Raw genomic sequence first — 27,705 nt, 5'->3', positions numbered from 1 at the left:
ATTACTGCAGAGAACCAGAGTGACTTTTCCAGGACAGAACAACAAAAATGTCACAGAGAATGAGAGTTTGCATTAACTCTTAACTGTTAGGTTAGTTACTGGGCTGCTCATGGGGTCAGTTAAGAGGGGAGGGAGACAAAGGTAGTAAAGCATAATGAAAATTTTCTGGTTATGGAGTTTTTTGGCTCTTAAATTTTCTATCAGGCGTCATCACAATAGTTTCAGTGACAGACTCCAGGGGATTTGTGCTAACCTGAGAAAATTAAAGTGCAATCAAGTAATGGGCTACCTCCTTGTTTTGACATATTCTTGAAACCAGTATTGCCAGATCAAAAGACAGAAAATACAGATGTTTCTAATACTTTTTAATATCCTTCTGGGTTTGGGATCTTTTAGCAATATTTGGACCACATTTTCAAATTTTCCTCCATAGATGTTAAGATTTTTTGCCTGACTTTCTGTTTTGAGGTAATCCAGGTTTGCCCCATGGACAGCACTTTCTAGAAACTGTTAAGATTCGTGATGAAATGTGGAGACCTGGCAAAAGATAATGGGAGAAAAAGTGTATTTCCTGATGGCCATGCAGAGCAAACGGTTTGTATCCCGGAGTGGTAGTTTACAGAGAACCACAGCTACACCAATTTACATGAAGAAGCAGCTTAACTCACTGCAATACTTAATTTGTATATTCATTTTAGGTATTTTTTGAAATAGTGTTAGTAGTCAGCTATGTAGTCAACAGGTTGTTTCCTTATAAACGTGTAGCCGAAGGCACCGGACGATGAGGACGGGGCTCCCTGTCACAGCTGGGCCCCCCGAGGGGACAGGGTGCCGTGCGGGTGCTCGGGCCTGGCGCGGCGTCACTGAACGTCCCCCCCCCGGCGGGAAGGAACAGGCTCCCAGCGCTAGGAAGTGCTGGAACTAAGTGCGGAAAGTCTCTCCCTGCAACGACCGCGGTCCAGCGGGTCAGTCGAGGCCCTGGGCGGGGCGGCAGAGGCTGCCGATGGTCTGAGGAGCCCTCGGAGCGGGCCTACCGCCGCCGTCCCCAGCGGCCTCGGCCGCTCTCCCCGGGCAGCGCCAGCAGCCCAGCCCCCCTGAGGCGAGCTCTCTCCCTCGCCCCCCAACAGCGCAGCAGCAGCAGCAGCGCCCTGGGGCAGGCGGGGCGGGAGCCCCCTCCCGGCACGCGGCGGATCCCGGGGAGGGGGAGGCGCGCGAGGTAGCCCGCGCTCGCGCCCCGCTTCCCGCCCCAGGCGGGGCAGGCTCGCGCCGCCTCACGCGCCAGCTCGGCCCGGGCGGCTGATGGCACAAACTTCAGCGGCGCCGAGGGCGCATGCCCGCGCGGCTGGCGCATGCTCGGTGGCGGCGGGGGACGCGGAGCGGAGTCCGGCGCTCGGCAACGTTCGGCGGTTTTCGTGCAGGCCGGGCCGCCATTTTCTCATCGCCTCCCCGTACGCGTTGCCTGCGCGGCTGTCTATCCCGTTTGTCCGCGCTTTGTCCTGCTCGGCGATGGACGGGTGAGTAACGACCGGGTGGAGGGGGCGAAGGCATTGCCGCGTTGTGCCGCCGGCCGGCGGTGGGACCTGTCCCGGCGCCGGGGGCTCGCTCCCCGCCGCGGCTGGCTGTCGGCGGGCGGGCGTCTCCGAGGGTGTGGGGAGCGGCCGCTGCCCCGGCGGCGGTGGCAAGGGGGACTTCAGCCGCGGGACAGCTGAAGCCTGAAGCCCGCTGCGGGGTGGAGGGGGAGAGGGGGCTTAGGCTGTCCGTAACGAGGGCCCCTCGGTAGGGTCTTCCGTTTAAATTGCCGAGGGCTTTGGGCTGCCCCCTGCCTACTTAATGTAGTGCCCGAGGCGCCGGGTCTCGCTGTAAAGAGGGAGCGCGATCTACCCTTGTCCGTCCCCTCCAGATCCTCTTGCTCTCTCCTTCTCCCCCGTCTTTGCCCCATTCCCCCCCCCCCCCAGACCCGTCCTAGCCGTGGGGCGAGGAGGGGCGCTCTGTAGGGCTCGGGCTTGTTTTGGAGCTGGCTGGAGGGGAGGAGCAATACCAGCAGGAGCCAGATGTCGAGCTCTTTTGTTTTCAGAAACTGCCTAATAAGCCCTCTGACTTCCCCCCCCCCCCCACTCCCCAGGTAGAAAGATGCCATTGTGTATGCTGGAGACTGGCAGTGAAGGCCAAAGAAGGGAAGGTTTTGAAGGAGTCGGCCACAGGGGACGGCGAGGGCCCTCGGTCCTGGCCCGGAGCTGGGTGGGCAGCCACTATCCACAAGGCCTTCCTTTTGTTGGGTCTGGAAAACGAGGGTGGTGGTTGTAGCCTTGGTCAGTGTAAATACAACATCTTTCAGCTTCCAGATTTCCTGTGAAGTTTTTACCTCTGCTTCAAGCAGAGCAGCAATCTCTTCGGAATGCTTTAAGCATATAACCTTTCAGCTGTGAGAGTTTTAAAGGGGTTTTATGGTCAGTTGTGATTATAACGTTAGAAGTTACAAACCTTGTTTGAGAAGTCTTGTCATTAATGAGTATTACGTTGTGGAATGCTTTCACATACTCACATTTTGCTTTCATTTTTTATTTTGGTGTGGACTTAGGCTTCTTTCGGGATTGTGTTACACATGGCGTCATGATATCACAGTCTCTAAGAAAAAGATGTACCGTGACATACCTGTTGCAGACTTTTGTATAGGTGTACCTGATTAAATTTTATATGGGTGTACCAGCCAATGTGATCTTTTTTTCAAGCTAATTTCAAAAATGAGTTCATTGCTTTCTGCTCCAAGAAGGTCTGTAGGGTAGGCTGTGCAGCTGAACTAGCTGTCTAGTTACTAGGAAGTTGTAGAAAAGTTCTGTACTTACTTCAGATTGTTTTTTATTTTCACCCTATGATGTAATGTAGTCCAGAACCCCCAGTTTCCTAAATACATTTCCTGGCAGTGCTGCTTTAGAGTAATGTTTGCTTGAAACTTCAGACTCTTTTGGGGAAGCCTATAAACTGGGGGAGCTCAGTGGCTTTTGTAGGTTTCTTTTGTACTCCTCTGTGTCCTGCTGTGTTCTTTGAATGTATTTTCTTGATTGGGGAAGTTGTTAGCTATTTCGATTCCTCATTATTTTGGCATTGCAATACATGGAAAAGTTGGTTTTATGAGGATAAATTGGTTGACTTTTGCTCTTGTTTTTTTCTTCTTTTACAGCGTTGTCACTGATGTTGCTGTTGGTGTGAAGGTAGGATGTACACTTAGCAAATAAGGGGGCACGTTGTTGATATAAGATGAACTACTTTGAGCATCAGTAATTGCAGGTTGTAAGATTTTTAACTAGTCATTGTCAACTGATATTTAGTCAGCAGTATATGCTTTATTAACCAAAATCTCTAGAGGTAAATTGCAGGCTCTACAGAAAAGACGCTCCTAGGCACTGAACTTGTAAACAGTGGTTCTAGATTAATGTAGTGGTGCCAACTTCTTACTTTAAAGCTTAATTTTGCAGATTTTTTCAAAATAACACCTTTCTTCTTGTTGCATGTTGACTGTAAAACACATTTTCTTTTTCCTTCCGTGCCCCCCACCCCCCTTTTTTTCAAAACAGTTACCTCTGAAGTTAAAAAAGAAGTGACTGTAATAGGGTGCCAAAATTATGGGAGGTAGAATTTATGTAGACAGAGAAGTGGGTGTTTGCTTTGCTTTACTTTTTATTTCTCAAGTTCAGTTACAAATTTATCATGTTTGTTATAACAAGGAAAGAGCTTCCATAGAGTTGTTAATTTACTATTTATTTCACTTTTGTAGTCAAATCTATTGCAGGAATTAGATCAGTACTTCGTAGAAGCAGACTGAGAAATAATGAGAATGCAAAGATATATGGGACAAAAGAACTTCAGGTTATGTTAATGAATGTTTCAGAGTTTTGTATACCTGATAAAATTTATATATGAATGCATGCAACCAGTTCTTTTTTAGTGGTAGAAATGTGGAAGTTTTCTAGTGCACACAGTTAAGTCTTCACGTTTGTCTAGGGACTGTGTAGCTACCTTTTCACCTGAAGCTGATCTATGTTAACTGCCTCGTAAGCCAGGTTTTGTCTAGTAAAGCTCTTTGGCTCAGATTGGTCCTGCTGGATTTGGACTAGTTCTTACATAATACGACTAGCCTACAGATAAAGCAGCTATTCTGTCAGGTGTACCTGTATTGTGTTTCTGAGAAAGCTGACTTCTAGAAGGAACTGTTAGACATCAGTTATATAGATTCTGGACCCATCTGGCTCCACATGTTTGTGCAGTATTGGAGACAAGCTAAAATCACTCAGAATCAAGAGGAACGTGTAGTTATTAAAGTACTTCTGTGGGAGCTAATCCCAATCAGAAATATGAACTGGCATGATTGTTTCTCTGTTGCCTGGAAGGACAAAATATTAATTGATTAAAACTTTAGGAATGTATTTAATAGTTTGGAAGAATACCTAAGGAAGTTCAAGTCTTTCAGAAGTAAACTGCCTGATGTGAGTAACTTTGGGGCAAAACAATTTATAAGTCACCCTCAATCATGTCTGGCGACGAAGCAATTCCAGGTAGACCATGTATTGCTTGAACCTTAAATTCTGGCATTCTCACTTCAGGAGAAGTAAATAGATTCAGTATCCCTTTCATTCTTAACTATGAGTGACTTAAAATCTTACGAGAATTTGAGCATTCATGAAAAATGTTGTAAGCGTGTCATGCAATTTTGGAACTGTATTTTCAGAGACTAGCCAGGTGATGAAATAAAGACACTTCAGGTGATATAACTACTTCTTTCTGTTCATTGTAGAACTTATGTTATGAATACAAGAAAGAAGGTAAGACAGGTGTATCGGAGGTAGCGATTAAAATAAATACAAGGAAAGGCACAGAAGTGTCAAAAAGGTGTGCTCTTTGCCTTGTGAAACTGGACTTAATCTCTGTTTTTTAAACGGAAACAATTAATTTGTGCATGGAAGTAATGGGAATAAATAAAAAGCATGATAGTTTTCTGAAGAAAGCTGTTAAATATGGGAGTAAACTGGATTGTATATTGGAGCTTTTGTAATTATCTCAAGAGTACTAATAAGAATGGAAAATTTATTTGCTCACCAATTGAGATACACAGTTTGGGTAGCAGTCTAATGCTGGCTTCTGTCATGTTTTGTGGAAGGCTACATGAAACATTTGACCTTTATGTTCTCTGGTGACTGTTCATTGCTCTTGATGACCTCATGTTTTAAAGTTGAGGAATGCTTTACCTATAGGTGATATAGAAAGAACTGGGAACATTCATCTGGCCTTTCCATGGCTGCAGTCTTTTCTTTGGAGTTCTTTGGGAATGTGTAGTGAGGAAGTTTTGAGTCCAAGGAGTTGCATCAGCAGTTTTAATGCTCTTCTGACACTACCTGTATTGTGACTGAATAACTGTTGGAGGTGGGCAGGGATTTACTTGTGTGAAATCAACTTATCCAGGGTATTTGTTTGACCTGATGCTTTCTTGAGATTTTGCACCTACTGTATATATAGTTATACAGCATATTTGTGATATATTCAATGATACTTGGAGAGGGTGATTAGGATATATGACGGGGTTCCTGACATTTGACCCTTCTGTTTCTAAAATGTGCTTTTATTTTATCATCATCAGTCATGTCAATACAAACTTGAAAATTAACGTTAATTATTGTTTGGCTGGTTTCTCTCTTGAACAGAAAAGTGAACACGTTAATTGTATTTTTAAACCCATTCTTAAAAGAGTAATAGTAGATGTTAACTGCTGTTGTCTGGGAATTGCCTTTGAATCAAAAAAGGGCTTTTGAGCTATGGGGACTGCATGTGGGCAAGGCAAGTTTGAAGTAAAAGGAATACTTGCTTATAATGTTTTATTAACAGTTTTATAGTCTCAGAGTTACCTGGTAATGAGGCTGCTAAATTTGAAGCTATTACCTTTCATTTGTGCTGTACACTTTGATTTGATTTAAAACATTATTGTTCTTTCAAACTGTTGAATGTTCAGTCTTGATTTTATTTACTTGTTGAGCCACCAGATAATACCAAAAGCAGAGGAAAACACAAAACTGAAAATGAAGGCAGAAGAAATGACAAATACTATCTGAAAACTTGGTTTATGTAGAGTAAATGTGGGGATTTGTGCAACTCAAAATACGCAGTAGGAGCACGCTTCCCAGCTAAAATCTGTCAGAGGAGCAGTGTGCTTTAATTTCTAAAAGCATTAGAATATGTCAAAACCTAGTCATCTTGTAAATACATATGAAATAATTCATACTTGATTTGGTCTGTAATGTCTTGTTTTGCTTACCTAGAATTCATGAAGGCAAGGAAATGTCACTCTGCACACAGTTCACCCCTTATGTTACAATTTACAAAATAATACAAAAAGAATGAGCTTTAGCTTTTTGTTTGGTGTTACTTTTAGAATTCCTGTTGTATACAAGAAGTTTGTATAAAGTATTTTTGAATAGAACAGAGCTAAGGATTACAGGAATGATAACATATTACATACTTTGATTTTCTGAATTTTCTGTTTCTTAAATAAATTGTATAAATTTAAAATTTATAATTTATTCATGCAAAGTTCCAAAAATAACCGTATTATATAAATGATTTGCTTTTTTGTTTTAAAAAGGCACATCTCAGTTGGTCTGGATTTATTACATGAGGTCCTTAGTCACTAATGATGAAATGGCCTAGTCATTGGCTTCTAGAGAGTTCTCTTTGCTCATTGGCTATATAGGTTTGAGTATCAGAAGCAAGTAACTGTAGTTTGAATCGCTGTCTTGTGTTCTCTGTGCAGTTACGCTGCTTTAATCTATGTAAGTAAACTGATCTGGCGCTTGGAGTGATAGAGCCTCTTTAAACTGTTGAAGTGAATGTATGAAGTATATAATGTATCTTTTCTCTGTTAAAGGAATCTTTATAGGGGTATAAAATTGATGTAAAGAATATACATTCACACAGGTGCAGGGAATAACTTGAGAACTGTTGGATCATACTGAAGATGATAGTTCTCTTTTACTGTATGTTAGTGCGTGCCACTTCAGTCTGATGTATCATCTTTCTCCTGGATGGCATGCATAGCTGTGCAGTAAATGAGGCCTGAACAATTAAGTGACTCGTGTTGTGTACGTGCATTGCACATTTCAGAATGGCTGAGGTGTACTTCTGCCTGATGGGAGAAGAGAAGCAGTCATTCCTTCATGGATAGAGTATTTGGTAAATAGCATTTGTGATGTTGTTGACACTGCTTTGGGCTGCGGTGGCCATAACTGAGCTTCAGCTGCCAAGTGTGGAAACCACCAGTTACCCTCTGGGAAGGAAAACTCATAATCCTGTAACCATAGTTCTGTAATGTTTAAAGATGTGGGAATGGCCTTTTCCCCCGAAGGTCAGGGCATCGGCCTTTGCAGTATGCTTAAGAAAAGAGGGAATTTCTTGGTGTGTATTTAGTTGGTTATGTTAGGGTTGGATAGAAGATGCTAAGAAGCACTGTCCTGGTACTTTGTAATAGTTTTCCAAACAGTAATGTGTCACAAAGTACCCCTTCTTCCTGGTTGCTGAGATTTAACATGAGGGAATATAATAGAATGGGGGAAGGGCAGTAGCTAAAACCAGAAGAGATGTGAGCTGTTGGAGAAAAGGAAGAGCACAAAATAGCAGTGTCTGTAAGTACTCTTGAAGCACTGTCTGCTCTTTTTTTTATTTTTTATTTTTGTAACTCCAGTTCTGATGGATAATCTTATCTTACAAAATTATAGAACACTGACCTTTTTTGCTACTAATAACTGACACTTTCCTTGTGGTGGAATCAAGTATTCTAGATATATTGTGACTTTTTATTTGAACTCTACACTGTGTAATGAAAATATGTGTAGAAAAGTCAGTCAGAAATTCTAGAAAGTTGTCAGAAGATAAGTTTAAAATTAACTTAAGAAATGAGAAGATGTATTTAAATAAAAAAAATTCCTTTCAGTTTCTTCTTTTTCTGAAATATATTTTGCCTTCACTGTCATCATTCTAGATACCTAAATAAAAGGGAAGGAGTGTTAGCATAAAAAACTTACTCATACAAATGCCATGTGATGGTGTGTTTCATTGTATTTAAAATATTAGGATGATATTTTTGAGCTATATTTTCATGTCTAATATAACTACCAGCAGATTGCTAGTAGATTGGACAGACTGCTAAGGACAGTGATATGAGAAAAATGGGTTGTTTGTGAATTGGAGGAACTGTTTCAGTTCTGCGTTGGCCATGATAATGTTTTTAAGTCAACTTTGTGTTCAGTAATAGTCATTTGTAGCAACAGTAGACAGCAAAAAATGTGCAGAACTTTCTAGCAGTGAAATAAGAATGAAGTGTGACCGTGTTCAGAAGTTTAGAACTGGCATCTGGATTTCTTTTCAGGAGAGAAGTATGGAGAACGCCCTTGGTGATAAAAAATAACTTATTACAGTGACAGACATCTGCTCCCTTTTTAATAGTAACTTCTGTAAATTGACCCTGTTTGAAATGACTTCCATATTTATTCCTGGAACAATCTACTCCAATTCTTTTTTTCCTTTTGTAACTTTGTTTTTTTCTCCTTGATGCTCATTCTGCCACTAATGTATGTGGAAAAATAAGGAGAGCTGAAAATGAAGGGAAAGGAAAAACACCCAAAATCAGTTTGAGCTCTGTGGCAAGTATGCATCAATGTAAGGAAGGCTTACCTATTTGATATGTTTTGATGTCTGTCACTAATTGGAAATCACCTATTTTTCATTTGTAACACCTATATTTGCATCTTAATTGAGGGGATTATAGGAAGAGAAGTGAGATCAGTTGCACCACCTGAAAAACAGGAGCCAGCAGTACCAGCACGAAAACACCCTTCCTATTTCTTGGAGCTTTGGGCCATGTTTTCATGAGCAAATTGAGCTGTGTTCCAGATTTCTCTGTCACTGTAATACTTGTGCAACAAGTGTTTGGGTAGCCACTTCACAAACCTCTCTTGGGAACTTTAACCAGGATAAAGCTAAGCTGACACAACAGTGAGTTGCATCTTTTTAGTCAGATTTGTGCCAAAGCATGTGGTTGCATAAATGCTCGTAGCAGTATAGATTTGGGGAGGACAGAATAGGAAGAAGTTAGGACTGTTGCTTTTGGTGATGGTTGGCTCAAATGAGGCTGTAGTTTCACAAGCTGTTGTTAGGACTGTGATGTTTGATTTGGGGGTTTGGGTTTTTTTTATAGCTGCAAGTACCATGCAGCCATTTTTAGCTTTTCATAACATCAATTTTCCTATGGATATGCAACATGAGTATTGAGCTATAGACAGAATAGCACTAGCACTTTTAACTTCTTATTGCAAAATAGCAGAGAATCAAGTAGAAAATACCTTCCTTGTGGCTCTTATTTTGAGATTTAGAAACTGCCACTGAAGGGCCAAATTTTTAGATGTAGGTGCCGTGGTTCCCTAACCAGAAAGCTAAGAACACATCCAAATAGTAGCTCTAGCCAGTTGTTCTCACCTGTTCTAATTTACTACCGGTTAGGTGCAGCTGCTTAAGAGTAACAGTTTCTTTCCTGGTAAGAGTGGAACAGTAAGTTTGACATGCTGGAATAAAACACTTAGTTAGTGTGCTTCCTCTTGGATGTTTGAAGTGTCAGCTGGTATTGGCCTGGACTCTTGCCTGCAGTCTCAGTCTGAAGGTTTCCAGATGAGGCTGGGTGGCATAGTTTAAGTGGAGTTTTGATTCTTTACTCATCTCTGCTTTAATAATCCATCTTGATCTTCAGGTGCTTTGAGAAATTTGGCTGTTTTCTGCATTGTACTTTGAGAACCTGGAGGCTTTTCAGAGGAATTGAAACTTGTCTTCTTTCAGTTTTAAAGACTTCTCGGATTCCCTTGATTATGCTCTCAATTTCTACGAAATCTGTGGGGGTTTTTTTTTTATAAAAATTAGGTACATGGCATATACTATGTCTATAGTTGCAAGAAGAAAGAATATGGCATATACTATGTCTATAGTTGCAAGAAGAAAGAATAAAAGCTTAATTTTCTCCTAGATCCTTTCTTACTGAAAAAATAAGAGTATAAAAACGGTGAAATCAGTTGTTATGATATATAAACAATATACGTTTGGTTGAGGACAGCACGAAAAGAAATTGAAGTGGGGAGAAGAAAGAGAATACTGAGAATAAATATGGAAAGGTGATCATATTGTATCCAGTTAACTTCATACTGAATTGAAAGCAAGTGGTATTGTGAGTTATTAAACGCCCACTGAGTTCATGGCCTTATTTGGCAAGATTTCATGCCAATAGTTAGTGTAGTCTTTAAAAAAAATAATCAAGTAGATGTACTGCTTGTTATCTAAGGTTATGATGAAGTGATAACAAGCATATAGTTTAAATTGTATGCATTATAAAATACCTGTGAACCCTTGTGGAATTTCTTTTGGATTGTATATCTGGATTTAGATTGTCCTGCCCTGAGTCTTCTGTGATCTTACTTGAGAGGTGTAGCTAGCTGTTCATTAGGCAATTTGGATTATGTTTTGACAGTATTGTGTGGAGTCAAAGAACATAATGCAGATTAGGTGTTTCTTCTTGACATAAAGAGTATTGGAGCCTGTAATTTATGCAGTGTTTTCATTAAAAAAAAATGCATATTGTTAAAAATGAAGCATTCATGAAATTCTGATCCATTGCATGTAAACTGAACACAGTTTATAATGCTGTGTTTGGGCTTTTAAAGTGTGGTGTTCTGTTGTTTCCAGCATCCAGTCCCCCAAGTTAATTCAGACATTGAGTATTGAACCAGTGTGCTTACAAATGTATATCTTTTAGAAGGAAATGTTTAATGTCTGGCTTGGAATTCTCATATCCTGTTATTCCTCTCCCATACAGCCAGGTTTCTGACTTTTTCCTTTAAATTGTTCCCAGATGTTGTTAGAAATGAAGTGTTCCACGATTCTGTTAGATTTCTTTAAAGCGTGAGATCTGTCTCCTGGTTTGTCATACCCCTTGGGAATGTCATGCCTGTAGGCTGAGAATAGCTCCACTGCACATTTACCACAGTCAAAGTTCTTCTTTCTTTCATCTGGGGTGGAGGAGGGGAGAGAAGGAAGTGGGGGTGGGGTGGGGCAAGAGCATCCTGTACCTGGGAGAGCTCCATAACTTCACCGAATTTGAATACCGCAAATGAGGTGATTTATCAGAAAATGTGGTTTTTTCATACATTTCTGTGTGCTCTATATCTCTTCTAGTGGGAATTTAAGAAATTATTTAGGTGATTCTGTTGACTTTTCAACAAAGTGCAGTTTTGTCACTTGATAGCCTTCTGTAATACACTCGGTTTGTTACGTTAGGTTCAGCTGTAACTTCTGGTCAGTCTTCATAGCCCCGCATTACTGGGAAAAGAGCCGATGATGTTTCTTTTTCATAAACAGTGGTCAAAAAGTACTCTGATGCTTAAAAGACTAAACCTCTTTGGTAACTCTCAAGCCAAAGTTGTTACTCTTTGGGTGGTTTTGTTTGTTGTTGGTTTTTTTTTTACCACAGATACAATAAAATCTGGAGGGGTGTTTGAAATACTTAAACCCGTCTGGAATGTGAGGGAAATAGTTGGCAAAGACTTTTAAATAGCATATTTTTGATTAGCCTGGAAGCATAGTGTGACTGTAATGACTTCTGAAATTACATAGTTACTTAATATAACCTGTGATAGCATGAAGCTTTGTAGTAGACTGTTACGGGGGAAAAAATCAGAAATCCTGCTACATGAGGGCTTCTGAGTTGGCTATAACTGTTAAAGCAAGGAGCTAGGAGATTAATTTGCTAAGGTAGCGGCTTCCTCTTTGTGTAATTGATTTTGTAAATTGCAGAAGAGAGTATATGCAATAACTGTACTCACTTAGAAAAAGTAACTGTAATAGAGTGGTACCTTCAATTTATAGTGTATATAATAATAAAACTATATAAAATAATTTTTGTTTACACAGTTTCTAAGTTTCTCTGAAATACATATTCAAAGTCTGAGTTGGCATATTTTTCAACTTTTTCTGAAAGTGATCCTACATGTTGGTTTTCCGTAATTCTGTTGGCTGAAACCATACATTAATGTGCTGTTTTCACATTACAGAGGGAAGTGCTCTCATGGGGGCAAGGGTGTGATAACACGGCCTTCATTGAAAGGACAGTATTGACTTTAGAGCACATAAAGGTTCACTCATTGCAAGAAGTTAGTTTGGCAGCTCCCTTATTTATTTTGAGTAATAGTATTTTGGCAGATGCTGGTTTCATGAAGAAGTGTTCTAGATATCACTGATCTGAATAGTTAGTGGTTTAGCTTTTATGGAAGATTAATATAGATTAATGTTCTTGACATTGGTAGGATAGAAATATGGCATTGAAAATTTGTGCTGTTGAGGACTAGCTGTCAGAAGATGACCTATTAATAGTATAATAGCAGTTTGTACTACTTTTGTCCTTTATAATCTCCTTCCCTCATGCTAAAATGGATATTCAATTAGTCTCTACCATGTTGCTATTATAGGAACTTTCCTTTGCAGTCTATGACAAAATAAAATCATTGTGGTGCTTTTTTATTCATTTGTTATTTTAATTTAGGTTTGGATGTTTCTGTGATATATGTGTTTGTGATCTTCAGTCTTGTTATACAATCTCAAACTTGCTTTGATTCTTTAGAACACAGCAGTTTGCACAGATGGGAAAAAACTTAAGTTAACATTGCTCTTGGATATTCCATTCTTCATTGAATCTGATTTGCTCTGTTCTTCAAAGATCTGAGTTTAGTTTCCTTATCTCTAAAACACTTGACAGAATTTACCTAAACTAGTTTAAAGGTTTCTTTGCATTGCATGATTTGACTAGCAGAACTGGCATGCTTGAGAAAAAGACTAGTGAATGTTCAAGATGCTTAGGAAATGGGTTATAATTCTGAAATTTGTGTGTGAGATAGCAGAGTGATGAAGAGCTTTGCCCCTGGAGCAAGATGCGAGTTCTTTTTGGCTTAGCACCCTCTAAAAGAAGATGCACATAGAAAAAAAAGCCAAGCACCCCAAACCACAGATTGAATTAAGTCTTATCTCTGCTGAATAAATGTAAGTAAGATAAGTATTTGTCTCTTCAGGAGGTGCTCCTGTCACATAATAGTGCCAGCCTAAGAGTACACATTGACTTACTTGAAATGCTTGTATTAAATTGCTTTACTAGACTACTGCTTTCTTAAGATAAGTCTTTTGAAGCAAATGACAATTACCAGGCAGTCACTGCTTTTGTAATTTAACCAGTGTCCAATCTTTTACTGTGTAGCTGATTTAAAAGTTGCATACTGAATGGAGTGCAGAGGTGTCTGGGCTACTTAAGAACTAATAAGGAAAAATAACCATGTGTATCTAATAAGGTGATTACTCACACAGTAAGAGGTATCTTTTGTCTTTTACCAAAAGCTTGGCAAATATGAATGGGAGTGAGTGAGCAGACATTTGCTACGTGTTTGTGATTTCATTGTGAACTGGAAGAATGTTCCACATATGAACCTCTACATCTGTGAATCAGACTTGTAAACACTGATTTATGAGAATAAAACAAATGTAGAATTTATGATACATACCAGCATAAGGAATTCACATTTACTTGTTCTTCTGAAGCAAACCCATTAAAACTTATTCAAGTGTAATGACAAAATCTTGTGATTGACTCTGAATGTATTCGTGAAATGCAAAATGATGTTTCAAAATTAAGAGAAAACTCTTCTTATCTGTTCATGAAACACAAATACAGTAACTGAATATCCACTGTATTGAGTAATTTGTGCTCCTTTTGGATTTTTCTGCTGTGGATTAAGAAATTAACAGCTTTTTGAAAGCCTGATTTGCTAGGAACCAGAAGTTTATGTAATCACTCTTTCGTTCTGCTAGTCAGCAGCTGCTGATGTAAGTAACTTTTTGAAGGCTGAAGACAACTCAAATTTGAGATATTTCAGAATTGTAAAGTTCGTGCAGGTTTTGGGAAGAACATTCATTTGGTACTGGGGATACTTCAGCTGTTTATGTAGCAACTGCTGTACTGTTGCAAATTAAAGCCTGGCACATTAAGGAAAAAAAAAATTGCTGCTGAATTATCTTCATATGCCTGACTGTGAACTGACTGAGCCTCTGCTGCTATTTCTGCCTCTTCAGTTGAGCTGTCCAGCCTACAGATAAGGCTTCTGAGGAAGGCTGGCTGGATAGCTGTAAGCAGAAATAACTGCAGTTATCACTGAGTAAGCCAATACTGCTAGTAATCTCGAACTTTGCAGTATTCTACCCTTGTAAATATTATGTTAGAAAAATAGAACATTAAGATGGAATGTTTACGTTTTAACTTCTACTGAGTGCCTGGATTAGTGTAGTGTATTTAGAGTAGAAAGCAATGTAGTTTGAGTAACAGTTTCCATAGCTTCTGTAACTTGTTTCTCAGTTTTGTCTGGCTAAATTCTTCATTAGTGTTATCTGTTTAGAGATCTGTCCTTGCATTGAAAAGGACAAGATATGGTCCTCCTCAATCTTGGTATTAGACATTACTCAGTCTTTTTAAAGAGTATCTGCTGTTGATTTGATAGCAATCAATGAAGCCATGCCTATGTAGTCTTAGGAGCTTAAGAGTGTTCAGTAAACTGCATAAGATTCTTCAGAGATGATGTTGAAAACTAAGTAAACTTCAGTGGCTCTATGTGTGCATACACGTATGTAGTATTTTTAAGGGCTTCTAGATTTCAGGTGTGGATTAAACTTGTAACATATGGTTCTGTGTATGGACAAACATACAGTGCGCTATGATAAAATGGTTTAAGGTTTTTGCTGCCTAGAAGGGTGATATCCACAGCTTAATTTAGTAGGCAGTATTGAGGTGCCCTGTATAACATATTCACTAACTATTCTTGAGATTCTATTGTAGTTTCCACAACAGAAATAAAAAACATTTCTTTTTATAAAGATGGGTAGTAACTGTTTTCTTTCTTTGTTTCCATTTTAACAATGATCTGGATTAGTGTTAAGAGTACTGGGGAAATACTTTTGAAGTGGGTAAAGAACCAATATGAAATTAAATATAATCTTCAAAGTATGTCAGGTTTATTCTCTTTTAAGATTATTATTTTTTTTAATGAAAGATCACCTAAATATTTTGGAGGCTTTTTGAGAGATGAAGTCTTGAGGGATGGAGGGTTGTGGGATAAAAGAAAAAAGGGTGAAGGAAAAAAAAGGTGTGAAAAGAAGCAAAACCCTCTTCAGCTATGTCAAATGCCCATCTTGCAAATAATTTGAGATTAAAAGATTCTTGTACATTTCAATATAAACCCTCCTCTGATTTTTGCAGTCCACTTTTGAGTAATTTTCAAAAAGTTTATTTTATTAAATTATCATTTAATTGGTATTTGTCATGTTTTAAGAATTACAATGAAGATGTAGTTCCCAGCCCTAAATTGTCTTGCAGGACAAATGGATGTCCCCAAAATGAAAACTGATCGTTTCCTATGAGGACAAGTCTTCTTTCTTTTTTATTAAATAGGGGTGTTAGAATTGAGCTAAACTCTGTATTTCTGTTTGTATAGATTTCCCATGCGTTTTCAGCTAGATACAATAAATTAATATTAATGTATATTAAATATTAGAACAATAAGTTAATTAAATGTTATTGAAATAGACTAAATAATATTTTAATTTAAAATGCTGGACAAAATTATTGTCCAGCCGTTCTCATTGTGTCTGGAGGTGGCTTCCTTTCAGTGGTGGGTGAAACAACTGTGCTTAAACTGCTCTCATTTCAAAGATGGAAATGTAAATATACCACTTTACTTAAATTTCAAGTTGTTGCACTTATCTGAAAAGAGGAAGTCTGCCAAATCTGAATAGGTTTGGTTATGCTTGCTTAAGTTCTAAAGGTTTTCCCTGTCAAACTGACATTTTTAATATCATCTATAAAAATCACAAAATAGAGAAAAAAAAATCTCTTACTGTCTCTTTCTTTTTAGAGAGGATCTGACGAACTTCTTTCAGGCAGTGTACTCAATAGCCCGAACTCTAACATGAGCAGCATGGTAGTTACTGGTAAGTGATGCCCTTTCAAAGGAGAAATCTATCATTTATACTTGGACTCATTTCCTGTTTACAAGGGGAGAACTACAGTTGTGCTGTAGAGGGATAAACTGTTGGCATGCATTAGACTGTAGTGACCTTCTGTATACTCGCAAACCTTGGGTATCTGAGAAGAATAAACCCATAAAACAAGAGGCAGCTTTTCAGATGTCTGTACACTAAATTGTTGGTGGGTGATGGGATGAAAAATTACACTTGTCTTGCATAGCTGCCTTCAAAGTAAGGAGTCACAACTACCAAGCAAAGGTAAACAGCTTAACAACTGTATGACATCAGCTTTTTCACACATAGACATCTGTGAGTCTGGGCATTACAGGAAAGAACACTGTGCCAGTTTCATAATAATAGTACAGATTCAGGAAAACAGAGTTTTGCTCTGTTCTGGTTTAGACTGCTAAAGCAGGAAACTTCACTTTGCTACTTCAGTTGGGGATCACGGCGGTAGAATCTTAGAATGTCAGTGCAAAGTGAGCTTGGTTGTTCTTTAGTGATTTCTGGTGATGCTAGATAGAAAGGCTTTTCATGAATTGTAGCATATGAAAAAGCCTTCTATTCTGTGTGTTGAACATAAGTTCCCTTGGAGGGCTCGCTTCAGAGGTTTTCCTTTTTCTCTTTTTCCACACCCCCCCGTTTTTGTGCGTGTGTTTTTCCCCATGCATTTTTTCTTTTTTTCTTTTCTTAGAGATTTAATGGAGTTGTTTCATGGCATCAGAGTGTTGCTGAGCTTTCCAAATTGTTGCCTGGTTCACTGCTTTAATGTGCCTGATCAATTTTTTCGTATTTATGTGCTGAGCAGTATAGTCACTGATATTAATAGCAGATGCTTTCCTGTAAATCTAGTAGTAAAAGATGGGAATTCAGGGTGCTGTGGTGACAGCTGTTGCTTGAATGGGTAGTCCTGTGCTTACTCATCCTACATCCTCAGCACAAAACCACCCAACTCCACATGTTTCAGTTCCACTCTCTGTGTTGGAGTGCTTCTGCACTTGCAGAGTGAGTTAATCCAGCATTAAACTGTGCTGCCAAAAAGTGTAGTTTTCCCTTGTTGCAGCTTACTGTTCAGTCATGTGGCTGCGTAGTTGCTAGATTCAGTGCAGTGTGGGGTGGAGGAGTATGGTGGCAGAAGAGAAAACTGCTTCCATTGGCAGCTCTATAACCAAAGGTGAAAAGATGACACTTCTTCGGAGTAGATAAAAAATGCAGTGTAGTGCATTCATAGCTGTTTTAGAATCCCGGACCATTTATTTATGTTCCTTGCTTTTCTTACTTCCTTCTGGCTCTGCAAGAGGTCCTTCTTCATGTTTTCATTTTCTTGATGTCTTCTGCAGTCCAGGATATTAGTGTTTCAGCACTTAAATGAGAAACTAGAATGAAAGTGAGTTTGGGTTAGTCGTGTGGGGCTTGGATAGTGGGAGTGGGAGGGAGAGTACTGTTACCAGGACAAAGTCCTGGATATTAACAAATTTTCTATGTATTTTCAGAGAAACTTTTAGTTCAGGAAAATGAAATGCAAGTGAATTTATCAAAGAAAAAAAAATAAAACCTAAAGGGAAAAACATTGAAATATGAATTACTATAATTCTGAGCTTTCAAAATTAAAAAAACTGGAGAAGCTTGTCTAAGAAGCCTCAAACTTTAGGAATTCTTTTCTCTTAGAAAAGTTATTAAAATGGAAAAGAGTGCTTTGATACTGTTATGTGGACTTGAGAGTTTGATGTAATTAACAAATACAGATTCTCTTCCCCACCTTGGTTTTTGTTTCCCCCGTTTTTAGGTGATTCAGGGTTTGGATTTTGTGGTGGTTTTTTCCTTGCTTGTTAACAAAGAAAGCATTTGTGAGAGAGTTTTCAAATGAATGAATTCTTTACATTTTGTACAAGTAAGACCTCTTGATATGTCTCTAGACATCCAGAACCATAAATGATTTTGCACGAGCAACCTTATTAATAAGCAACAGTGGTCTGAGTACTGGCCTGGTTCCTGTATTATCAGTTGCCTGTTACAAAAGTTTTCATATTTATTGTGTAATATATAAAGGAGGTTGGTGGAAAAATAATCTCAAACACACAAAACCCCCTCAATTTCAATGCAGTATTATACTTCAAGTCATTCTCTGTACAAGTCAGTGGGAAGGGGGTAGTTGGCTTGGGGTTTTTTGTTTGTTTTCAAGCAGTTTCTGGGGTTTGTGTTCAAATTTCTCTTCTGCCTGCCTTTGGTAAACAGAATACCCCCCCACCCCCGCCCCCAAGTAAGCTAAATCCACAGTTCAGTGTTATTTCTGAATATATCTTCCCATAGCTGTCTTGTTTATCATAAGCCTCAAAGTACTTTTTCCAGACTTGCAGAGTTTACAGGTTAAGATTGTAGACTACAGAAGTAATCAGATCTGAAATGGAAACCTGTATGCTAATTTTTCTGTACTCGTCTCCTGAAGCCAGATGAATTCAAGTAATCTTTATATCCCAATTTATGTCCTCCTTTTGCTTCAGTTCTGTTGTTAGTAGAAGAATTTAAAACTTGTGAACAGGGTTTTTTTTTGCTGTAGGCCAGGGCCTGGTAGTGGTGGATCTTCCTTAGATTTTGTAGAGTTTAAGAGAATCTGTAGTCATTAAGTTATTTATAAAGGAGATGCAAAGAAATCAGCCTACTCTGTAAATCTTAAAACTTACACTTTTTCTTGCACTTTCATTCTTGCAGTTTGGATATGTCATGATTTTATGAGACCTGGTCATTGTTTTCTGGAGTATGTAGAAATCTGTTCTTATTTTGACCGTGATATTCTCAACATCTGATGCCATGATATTTTTCCAAACGGATAGCTAGATGAATAGAAGAAAGAGTTTGTCTTTGTAATACTCTGAGCCTTACTGGTACAAGTATACACAATCAGAAAAAACAGTTGTCACTAGCAGTGCCCTAGTAGGCCTAAACTTAGAGCAAAAACTTGGGAATCACATCCTGATTTCATTCTAAATCTTTGGTATAGAACTACTAACCTAAGCCAGATTGCCTAAGTTGTCCAAAAAATGGCTTTTTCACAGAAGTGTGTGTTTTTGGTAGAGCTGCGGGCTGTGTCTTCAGGGGTGAGACTGGAGAAGAGGTTTTCAAAAAAGACCGTCGTACCTTTTTATCATGGTAGAAGTTCCATTAGGTATTTTTTTGGTATTCAGCTGCCATTCGGTTAGAATACTGTAGTACTTTAATGCTTTTATGAATGCTCTTGCTATAATTCTCTTTTCTTATACAGAGAAAGTCATGAAAGATGCATGCTTTCTGTGCCCTGTAGGAAATCTTACACATGAATCCCTCCCTGTTGTCTTTGTGAAAGAAACAGACAAATGTTTGGTTTGCATTCCTGTTGATTGTTTGAACTGCTTATAATTTGATAAACAGTACAGAATTGAGGTAAATGTGGCATGCTGGACTGTTGTCCAAAGGACATGGCTTAAAATTAGCATTTTCTAAACAGCTTTGCCATTAGTATCCATCTTCTGGACTGTAAAGATGAAAGGAAATGTATTAACATTCACTACAAGTCAAGTTACTGTCTTAAGTACTTGTGTGTCTTTTGTAGAAGAACAGCCTTAAAATTAGACTTGGATAATTGAGGATGACTTCTGTGTGAGTTCTTTTACCACTTAATTCTGAATCCTCGTGTCTTCTGTTATGGATTTCATTACTGTCCTTATTGTGCAATTTCGTTTCAGTTAAGAAAGAATTTTTCTCCTGAATTACTTGTTTGAGCCATATGGCAGGACATCGTTCTGTAAACACTGAGGGAAGAATCCCTTCTACTAGACCAGAATTTGTTGCAAGGGAGGATAGCTTCTAAGGTTCCAGCTCAGCAAGTATCTACGCTTTTCTAGGAAGTTTTCTTTTTTTTATTTACTTTAGATGTTAAAAGTTTCTGAGCTTTTTAGCACCAGCTGACATGGATATGTTGGAGTTATATTGTCAAAACCACAGGCCTTTTGCTTGAATTACTACTACTCTTAAGCTTTTCTGAAAATGTTGTCGAAGTAGATTCTTACTGTCTGTCATAATCTTGATTTGGAGAGCATAACCCTCTCATAAAGATCTGTGAATTCATTTTTTTTGTTGTTGTTGATGCATATCAAGGAATGACCAGAAAGGTGGTTTAGGTAAACTAAAACATGGGTTGGTAACAGGATTCTGAAGAAAAATTTTAAAAAGGTTTTTGACTCTGGAAGTTTTTAAAGACATGAGTTAATGCACATTGTAAATGATTATACATGTAAAACTTTCACCCTTTGGTGTTGTATGTTCAGTGGATGTGTAACTCCAGTTGCTTATCCTGCAGCTTTTAAATCTAAGAAAAAGTCCCTTTTCTTTAACAACTAGAAAGGATGTTTCCTCTGTGATGGGTTACTTTTATGCCAAACTTCTTGTGAGGCTTTTTTCGGGTAGAGGGCTGCTTAATGGAAGTTTCAGGAACAGTTATATGTATGAAGGTGCTCATGCCGTAAACTGTAATAAACATTTTTAAGGGATGTGGATAAAAAGTGGAAGTTGTTTCTGAGAGTTTTATGAAAATTGGCTTGTCAAAGACAAGGTATTGAGGCAGAAGAATTGGCAGGTTTTTTTACTATTGCTGCTACCAATTTCATTATTCACAATTGTGTGTTTAAGTTCAATCTCTAAAAACATCTCAAAAATAATTTTGCAGCTGAACTTACCAAATGCCTGGAGCTTTAAACGATGCTATTAATCTTGATCTTGTTTTTACTTCATTAGCAGGGAATGTTAGCAGTGACTTTGGTAGGTAATTCATTGTATTAAAGGAACACTTAGCACCGAGGCATACAAGCTAATAATATTTCAAGTGCTGCATTTAACTTGGGGAATAAACATAGATGTAATACTTTTGATGGCACATTAAGTAAAATTAGTTATTAGTTAACATTAATGATGCCTAAACACAGGTAATTTACTTCTGAAGTTTGCAAATTGATTACAATTAATAGTAATTGGAAAGATTTGAAGAAGTACAGCACAAGTGATTGGAAAGTGTAATAGTTTAATAATAGAATATAATTTACATTTTTCTACGGATATGCATGGACATGTGCATGTGGATGAACTAAATTTTGATGCTGTAAATGCCTGAACAATATATCTTTTTTTAAATTAAGAAACTTAAAAAAACCCAAAAAAACCAAAAACCAAGCACAAAATCAAACAACCCAAAATGAAACACTTCAAGACCCCCCTCAGGATGGGAGAAATAAAATGTGGCTATTGTTACTAATTTAGGTAATTTCTGTCTTCATCACTATGCCATGGTAATTTGGTTTTGTTCTACTTCAGTTGCATTTCACTCCAGCTGTAGTATTTCTATGTATTTTAAGGGCCAAATGGAAGTGCATTAGTTTTAAACTGTGCAACATTGAACAGCCACTGTACCATATTTTAACTGTACCATATTTTAAGTGTGCTATCATAGTTACTGAAAAGCTTCCTCAGTGCTCAGTGGGTTTTGAAACAGAGGTGCACCCTATGTGCAGATGTGCCAGTTAAAAGCTGTATAGTTAATTTTTTAATTGCTTGACCATGCTTACTTGGTCATTTTACAAGTTCAGATTCCTGATAGGCGATATTCTTTGTACTGCAAGATAGTTTTATTATTGATTGGTCAAGATTTTCCTTTGGATATGGCCCATGTCCATAGTAAAAATCTAGCTATTACTACTGGTCAATGCTTTAGTTAAAGTGGTAGGGCTTCCACAATGTAGTAGTGGCCTTGCAAGTCAAGGATAATGGTAAAGTACTTTGAAGTGTGAAGTCTTCCAAAGCACACTTCTTCCCCCTGCCCCACCCCAGCCCCAAAACAACCACAGAAAACCCCCACCAACCAGACAAGCATAATTAACACTAAACATGTAATCTTTCATTTCAGGGTTAGCAAATGCAGACTCGGAGAACTTCATGTCTTTATTTTTGAGTGTAGTATATCCTTTTTTGTTCTTTCTCTCATCGTTTTAAATTCCAGTTTTTATCTTTATGTTGAATTTTGGAAGATGTTTGTACTACAATAAAGGTCCTATTTTTCTTGTTTTGGGAACCAGTTGGCACTTGTGGAAAAGTTTGTCACTGGATCAGACCAAAGATCTCCTCTTCCTACATTCTTTCTGTGACACTGGGCCAGGTATATAGATTTAAGGAAAGAACCTCTGAAACAAAACCACAGTGATCTCTGTTACACCCTCCCAGTTTGTGGTTGTCTGCAGTTTCCTTAGCCAGTTGTTTTATGCAGATGATTGTGTTCAGTAACCACTGCAATATTTAATTTTTCTGTCTGGTCATAATCCACAATTTTAAACTTGTTTTTTTCTTGGTCATGTATTTATTTCCTTTGTGGACGTGTATCCTATGTTCCACTTGTTGGTAACGTTAAATTTCATGTATTGAGCTAATGTGAAACAAAAAGTACATTCTACATTAGCAACAACAATGAATAATACTGTTAAGCAAGCTTCTTGTCTTTAATGTATAAACTGATTTTACTGGAGGATGAAGTAAGTATTCTAGGAAAGCTGAAGTATTTACCCTTTTTTTTTTTTTGTGGTTGGTTGTTGGCGTGTACTGACAGTTGTGAAACCAAGAGATTGACTCCTGCAGAAAGGACATTTATTTATCAATTATTTCACTACTGCAGATATAGAGGGTTTTATAATCAGCATCTTGTGATGAATTCTTAATGTTTTCCCCCTTCTTTCCAGGAAATAATGATGAAAGCAGGTTTTTATTTTATGCAAAAGCTTTGCCATAGCCACATAGTTATAACTTTGTATTAGGAGATTGTGTGAATATGGGAGAAGGTTATTGTAAAGGAAAATTACACATCTAAAATAAAGGCTTCATGTATTTTCAAGGTAAATGATGTATTTTTGGCCTCAGAACATGTTAGGTTGTATTTATGTATTTATTGAAAAAAAATTTTTACATGCAGAAAAAAATTCCTCTAGGATGAAATCTTACTAAAATGTTTTAAAAAGTAGTTATCAGCAAGAAGTTATTGACTATTTGCTAGGAGTTACGCTGAACTTTAAGAGCAGTTTTTCTGCAAAAACGACTTGGGAGCACTGGATCTTCATAGCTTGAACAATTGAATGCCATGGACTTACAGTATGCATTGTCTACTTTGTACTTCATTCTATTGCTTATAGGTTTCTATTTCTGAGTTGAATAAAATAGGAGTTTCTAACTTAAAAATACCAGGGACTCAAATTGTTTAGATAATGGACATTTACAGTCTTTGTCAAGTCTTAAGCATTCAATTTCAACAACTTGATTTATACTAAATTGAAGTATCTCTGTGCAATGTGGATGTGACTTACGTGTATCAGTTGTGTTTAGACTGTAGTATCCTATTTAGACGGGAGAACCATGGTTTGAACGCCATAGTAGAGGTGAAATTTTGTTTAGAAATAGGCAACTGATTCACACGGAAACTGGCTTTTTCTTCTTGGTGGAGAGCCAAAGGGGTCTTAAATCAGTGCAGTGGTTGTTACACAACAGTGATTTTTTGGTAGCCTGAATTGAACGTAACAGATATTCAGGGTTTGATTTCTGATTAATTTTTTTTAAGCTATATATTTAAGCCTGTAACTTGATTAGTAAATGAGCTAATACACCAACACTGTGGTTTAGTCATGCTGTTCTCACAGTGATCTCCGCACCCCACCCCCAATGTAGATACTTTAGCATTATGCTCTTCAGTGCATCTTTATATTTGTTAAAAGTATTAGTGGCAAGAGATTTAAATTGGATCAGGCTTTGCAAGTCTGGTGAAAGCCAAACTACCTGATGAAATAGCTACTTGCCAGTAGGCATCCGGTTTAATAGCTGTTCCTCAGCAGCAGTTGTTAGCTGGCTTGTGAGGTTTCCCCCTCTGACATCTCCTAGTCCCCACGCTGTTTTCTGCAATTCTGTCTTTCTCCTGCTGTATAGGATTCAGGTTGCTCGTTCTCTATAGACTCCATCTTTCCCGCAAGACAGTGTTATTCTTTTAGTACCTTGCTTTTCTTGACTTTCCCTTTTAATCTTTGTGGATACTGATTATGCTGATACAGTTTGTTAGAGAGTCAAACTTGTTTTAACAGTAGTTGATTCACCTTTCAGTGGCTCTGAACAATGCGTTACCATGTTTTTAAATTTTGTGGGTTTCTGTTTCCAAGTGCAGTTTAATGGCGTGTCTCCAGCTGAAGAGGTATTTAAAAGTACCATTTAAAATGGCAAACCAGAGACTAAAGTTGTGGAGAAAGGTTTTTACAGTGCCAGAAACTCTCAATAATTGTTCTAAAAACTAAATCTCATTTGCTCCACAAATACACAAATGAATTTTTCAAAGTATGTGCATGCGTATTTAGTATGTGACACACACACGCTTTATTACTGCCATTATTGAAATAGTAAATTAGTGTTAAGCTATGCCGGCTGGATAATCAGAAGTAGAAACAGTACATGTTTCTTGGCTTTCAACAACTGATACTGTGTTGATTTTTTTCTGTCTTCTTAAAATCCAGTGTTAAATGTTTAGGGGTAAACTTTACTTTTAAGAAGGTGGGCGTCATTTTTTATGTATGTTACCGGTTCAGCTTTTATTGTACAAAGTATGCTTCTGCCAAAAAGTAACCAACAGCTTTTGTCATGGTTGCTCACCCTACTGCTGAAAACTTTCCTTTGGATATTTACATAGCATTGAGAATGCTTGTTGCTAGACCTCCCAGCCTTTCCCTCCCACCCACCATTTTTCTGATTGTCATACATTCTTTACTGCATACTTCTGTATCTTTTTGTGTATATTATTTTACTATATTTCAATATCTGCTTTTTCACCTCAACATTGTAGCACAGCTATTGTCATAACTTTTTTTACAGTAAGTAAAAAGTTTAAGAAATAGTTTAGTAGATGCTTAGTGTAAGATAGTTTAAAATTGTGAGATACTTGTATACACAAGTTAAAGCTTTTAACTGATCTTTAGAAAAAGATACATATATTGTACAACAAAATACCTCTTTTAAATCTGTTCTTTAAACCTACTGCAGCAAAAGCTGAAGAACTGTGTAAAATGCAAATATTAGATAGCAATGCTAATAGATGGAAAACAGTTTATTCAGGTAATTATTATTAGAGGAACATTTCTTTGCAAATACATAAATCTGAGTGATTATATACTGATCAGTGATACATTTATTAGTAACAACAGGATTACTGAAAGCCTAATACGAATAGAAACTTTAGTTTAAAAAATATGTATATATATAATTTTTGCAAATTATGTTGTGGAAAAGTTAGTATAACAAATTATATGTTGAAAACCACACAAAAGTCAAAAGAGTTCTGTAAGTACTGATCTGAGCATGTGTGATATATGCTTCTCTGGTGATGTAACAAAACCAGAGGTTTCTTACCAGTTTCAGGAAAAGTTTTAGTTTAAAAACTTTATTTTCACTTTTGTAGTTCTCATTTTTAATATTTCTTATGTGATTTTTGAAACTTGTAATGAATTCCAACTATTTAGAAAGCTTAAGTATAAAAGGCCTCGGAAATCTAGTTTCAACATTACTGCAGTTCTTTATTCTTCTCAAGTTTGCTTGTAATGTGTGGTTTATAATACATTAAGCCTGCCACACTTTGCAACGTTTTCTTCTAGGTTTTTTTGTAGAGATTTAACTAGAGAACTAGGGAGGACTGTTGTGTAGTGAGCCTCATGTGAAAAACAAGTACTTCTTAATAAACTTTGGCTGTGTATCACTTTGAGGACAATGTGCTAAATTGTGTAATTTTGAACAGGTAAAGTCTGGCTACCTGGGAGCCCAGTCTTGCTGTGTTTTCCAAAATGGTGCAGGGTAGAGCCTGGTTTAGGCTAAGGATGGACTTCAGATCCTAGTTCAGTGTGTATTTTGGAAGTGTCACTTTTCTGTGTGCCATCAAAATTTGTCCTTCTGTGCAGCAGACCAAAATAAAGTCCGTGCTATTGCATGGATTTGACCCCTTCAAACATTGTGGGTTATACTGCTAGCTGAATTTTGACCGGTTCCATTGTCATTAGGTTTTTGTTGTTTTGTCCGCTGTAGTAAGTTGGAAAAGACTTAGAAAGTATTCCACAGTGCAAGAACTTTTTAAAAAGCTCAGTCCTGGTTTTTTTCTTTTTTTCTGGGGGGGGCAGGGGGAAGGTGAAAGGGAAAGGGGAGAAAAGTTAAGGGATGACCTGCCTCTAAGGCATACTATTTTTAACTAAGAGAATGTCTTGAATTTTAGATTTAGCTAAAGATAGCTCTGAAGTGCAAGGTAGAAACATTCAAATTAGAATGAAAAGGTTTAGGTGTTAGAAAAAGATGTAAGGGAGTGATGGAAACAGTTTCTGATGTACGGATTTATCCTTTTCCCATCTATTCCTTTAATGGAATTATGGAGAATGACCTTATTCTTGAAAAAGTATGTTTGTAAGTTTGGTCAGTCAGAGACCTTGAGTTTGCCAATTTTCCTAATGGCATTGAAAAGGTACTTAAATGCCATACCTGGTTTGGCTTTTCAAATCCAAATATGGAGTGTGGATGATCTTGACTTGTATAAATAAAAGTCCATTTGATTCTGTGTTGTTAATCTAGAGTAAGTTGGCTTGGTTTAGGCAAACAGAGTTAAGAACTTGAATTCTTGATTATGATTTAGGCATTCCCTTAGGAAAACTTTCTGTGCTCAATTTGGTCATAAATGAATGCAATATTTTTATGCAAGGAATCAGATTAGGAGTAAATGATTTTTCTGGCACAAATTCAGAATTGTATTCTGTAGTTACAGCTGAGTGATAGTTGAGGACTTCTTTATTCTCTTCCCTCTGGAAATTACACTCGTTAGCTTTCTTACGAAGAGGAGGCTTTTAGAGGATTTAACGTACATAAGTGCTTCCTGTTGATTCCCCTCCCATTTATTGCTTCTACTTTTTTAATGTGTAAATAAAAGTAGTCTTGTTCAGAAATCATTGGTTTTTTTAATCCTCTTTGGTGTAAGCCCTCAGTCCATGAATTTGAACCCTAATAATGGTAAGTATTTTTCTACTAGTTACAATTTGTGTGTTTCTTGGAAATACAGGCAGCTATTGAACTGTTCTTTTAACAGGGAAATCAGAGGTTGAACACACTACACTGACTTGCATGTTTTACAGCCAGAAGTGGGGGAAAAAAGCAAGTCTTCACACTTGTTTCTCACATATCTAAGTGCATTCTGATTTCCAGCATCAATTAATTAATATCCATATATCTTACGATGGTGTAGTTCTTTAGCTCTTGACTCTTTCTGATGTTTACTTGACTGACATATTTGTAGGCAGCAGTTCTATTGCCTTCTAACCAAAGTAAGTAATTTTTTTGGCCTTCTTTCCAAAGCAAGACTTCCATCCAGCTGGCTAGCTTCTATTGCATATGTTCAAGAAAAGGAAACTCAAGTTGGAATTTTGCTGGAATTCTGGTCAATATTCCTAATACTATCGTTCCGGTGCTTTGTGTAATACTTCCCAGCTTCTGCTAGGAAAATCC

At 37.8% G+C, this 27,705-nt stretch overlaps 1 protein-coding gene across 6 annotated transcripts in view; it reads left to right on the top strand.

Annotated features, from left to right (window-relative positions):
- Window positions 1-1,325: 1,325 nt before the first annotated feature.
- The window catches only part of PTBP2 (polypyrimidine tract binding protein 2), a 52,981-nt gene continuing 26,601 nt past the window's right edge, over window positions 1,326-27,705 (top strand). For 2 of the 6 annotated variants that reach the window (XM_013299017.2, XM_027786490.2), the window contains exons 1-3: window positions 1,330-1,514; window positions 3,179-3,209; window positions 16,023-16,098. In XM_013299017.2, the coding sequence (XP_013154471.1) occupies window positions 1,507-1,514; window positions 3,179-3,209; window positions 16,023-16,098 (115 nt within the window). In that variant the 5' untranslated portion in view covers window positions 1,330-1,506. Of the gene's footprint in view, window positions 1,515-3,178; window positions 3,210-16,022; window positions 16,099-27,705 lie in introns of all 6 variants that reach the window. The other 4 variants (XM_055815108.1, XM_013299016.2, XM_005237252.3 and 1 more) reach the window with 4 other exon arrangements.

Source organism: Falco peregrinus, chromosome 10 (assembly GCF_023634155.1).
Source record: "Falco peregrinus isolate bFalPer1 chromosome 10, bFalPer1.pri, whole genome shotgun sequence".
In the NCBI taxonomy this organism is placed as follows: domain Eukaryota; kingdom Metazoa; phylum Chordata; class Aves; order Falconiformes; family Falconidae; genus Falco; species Falco peregrinus.
This window is presented reverse-complemented; position numbering and strand designations above follow the sequence as displayed.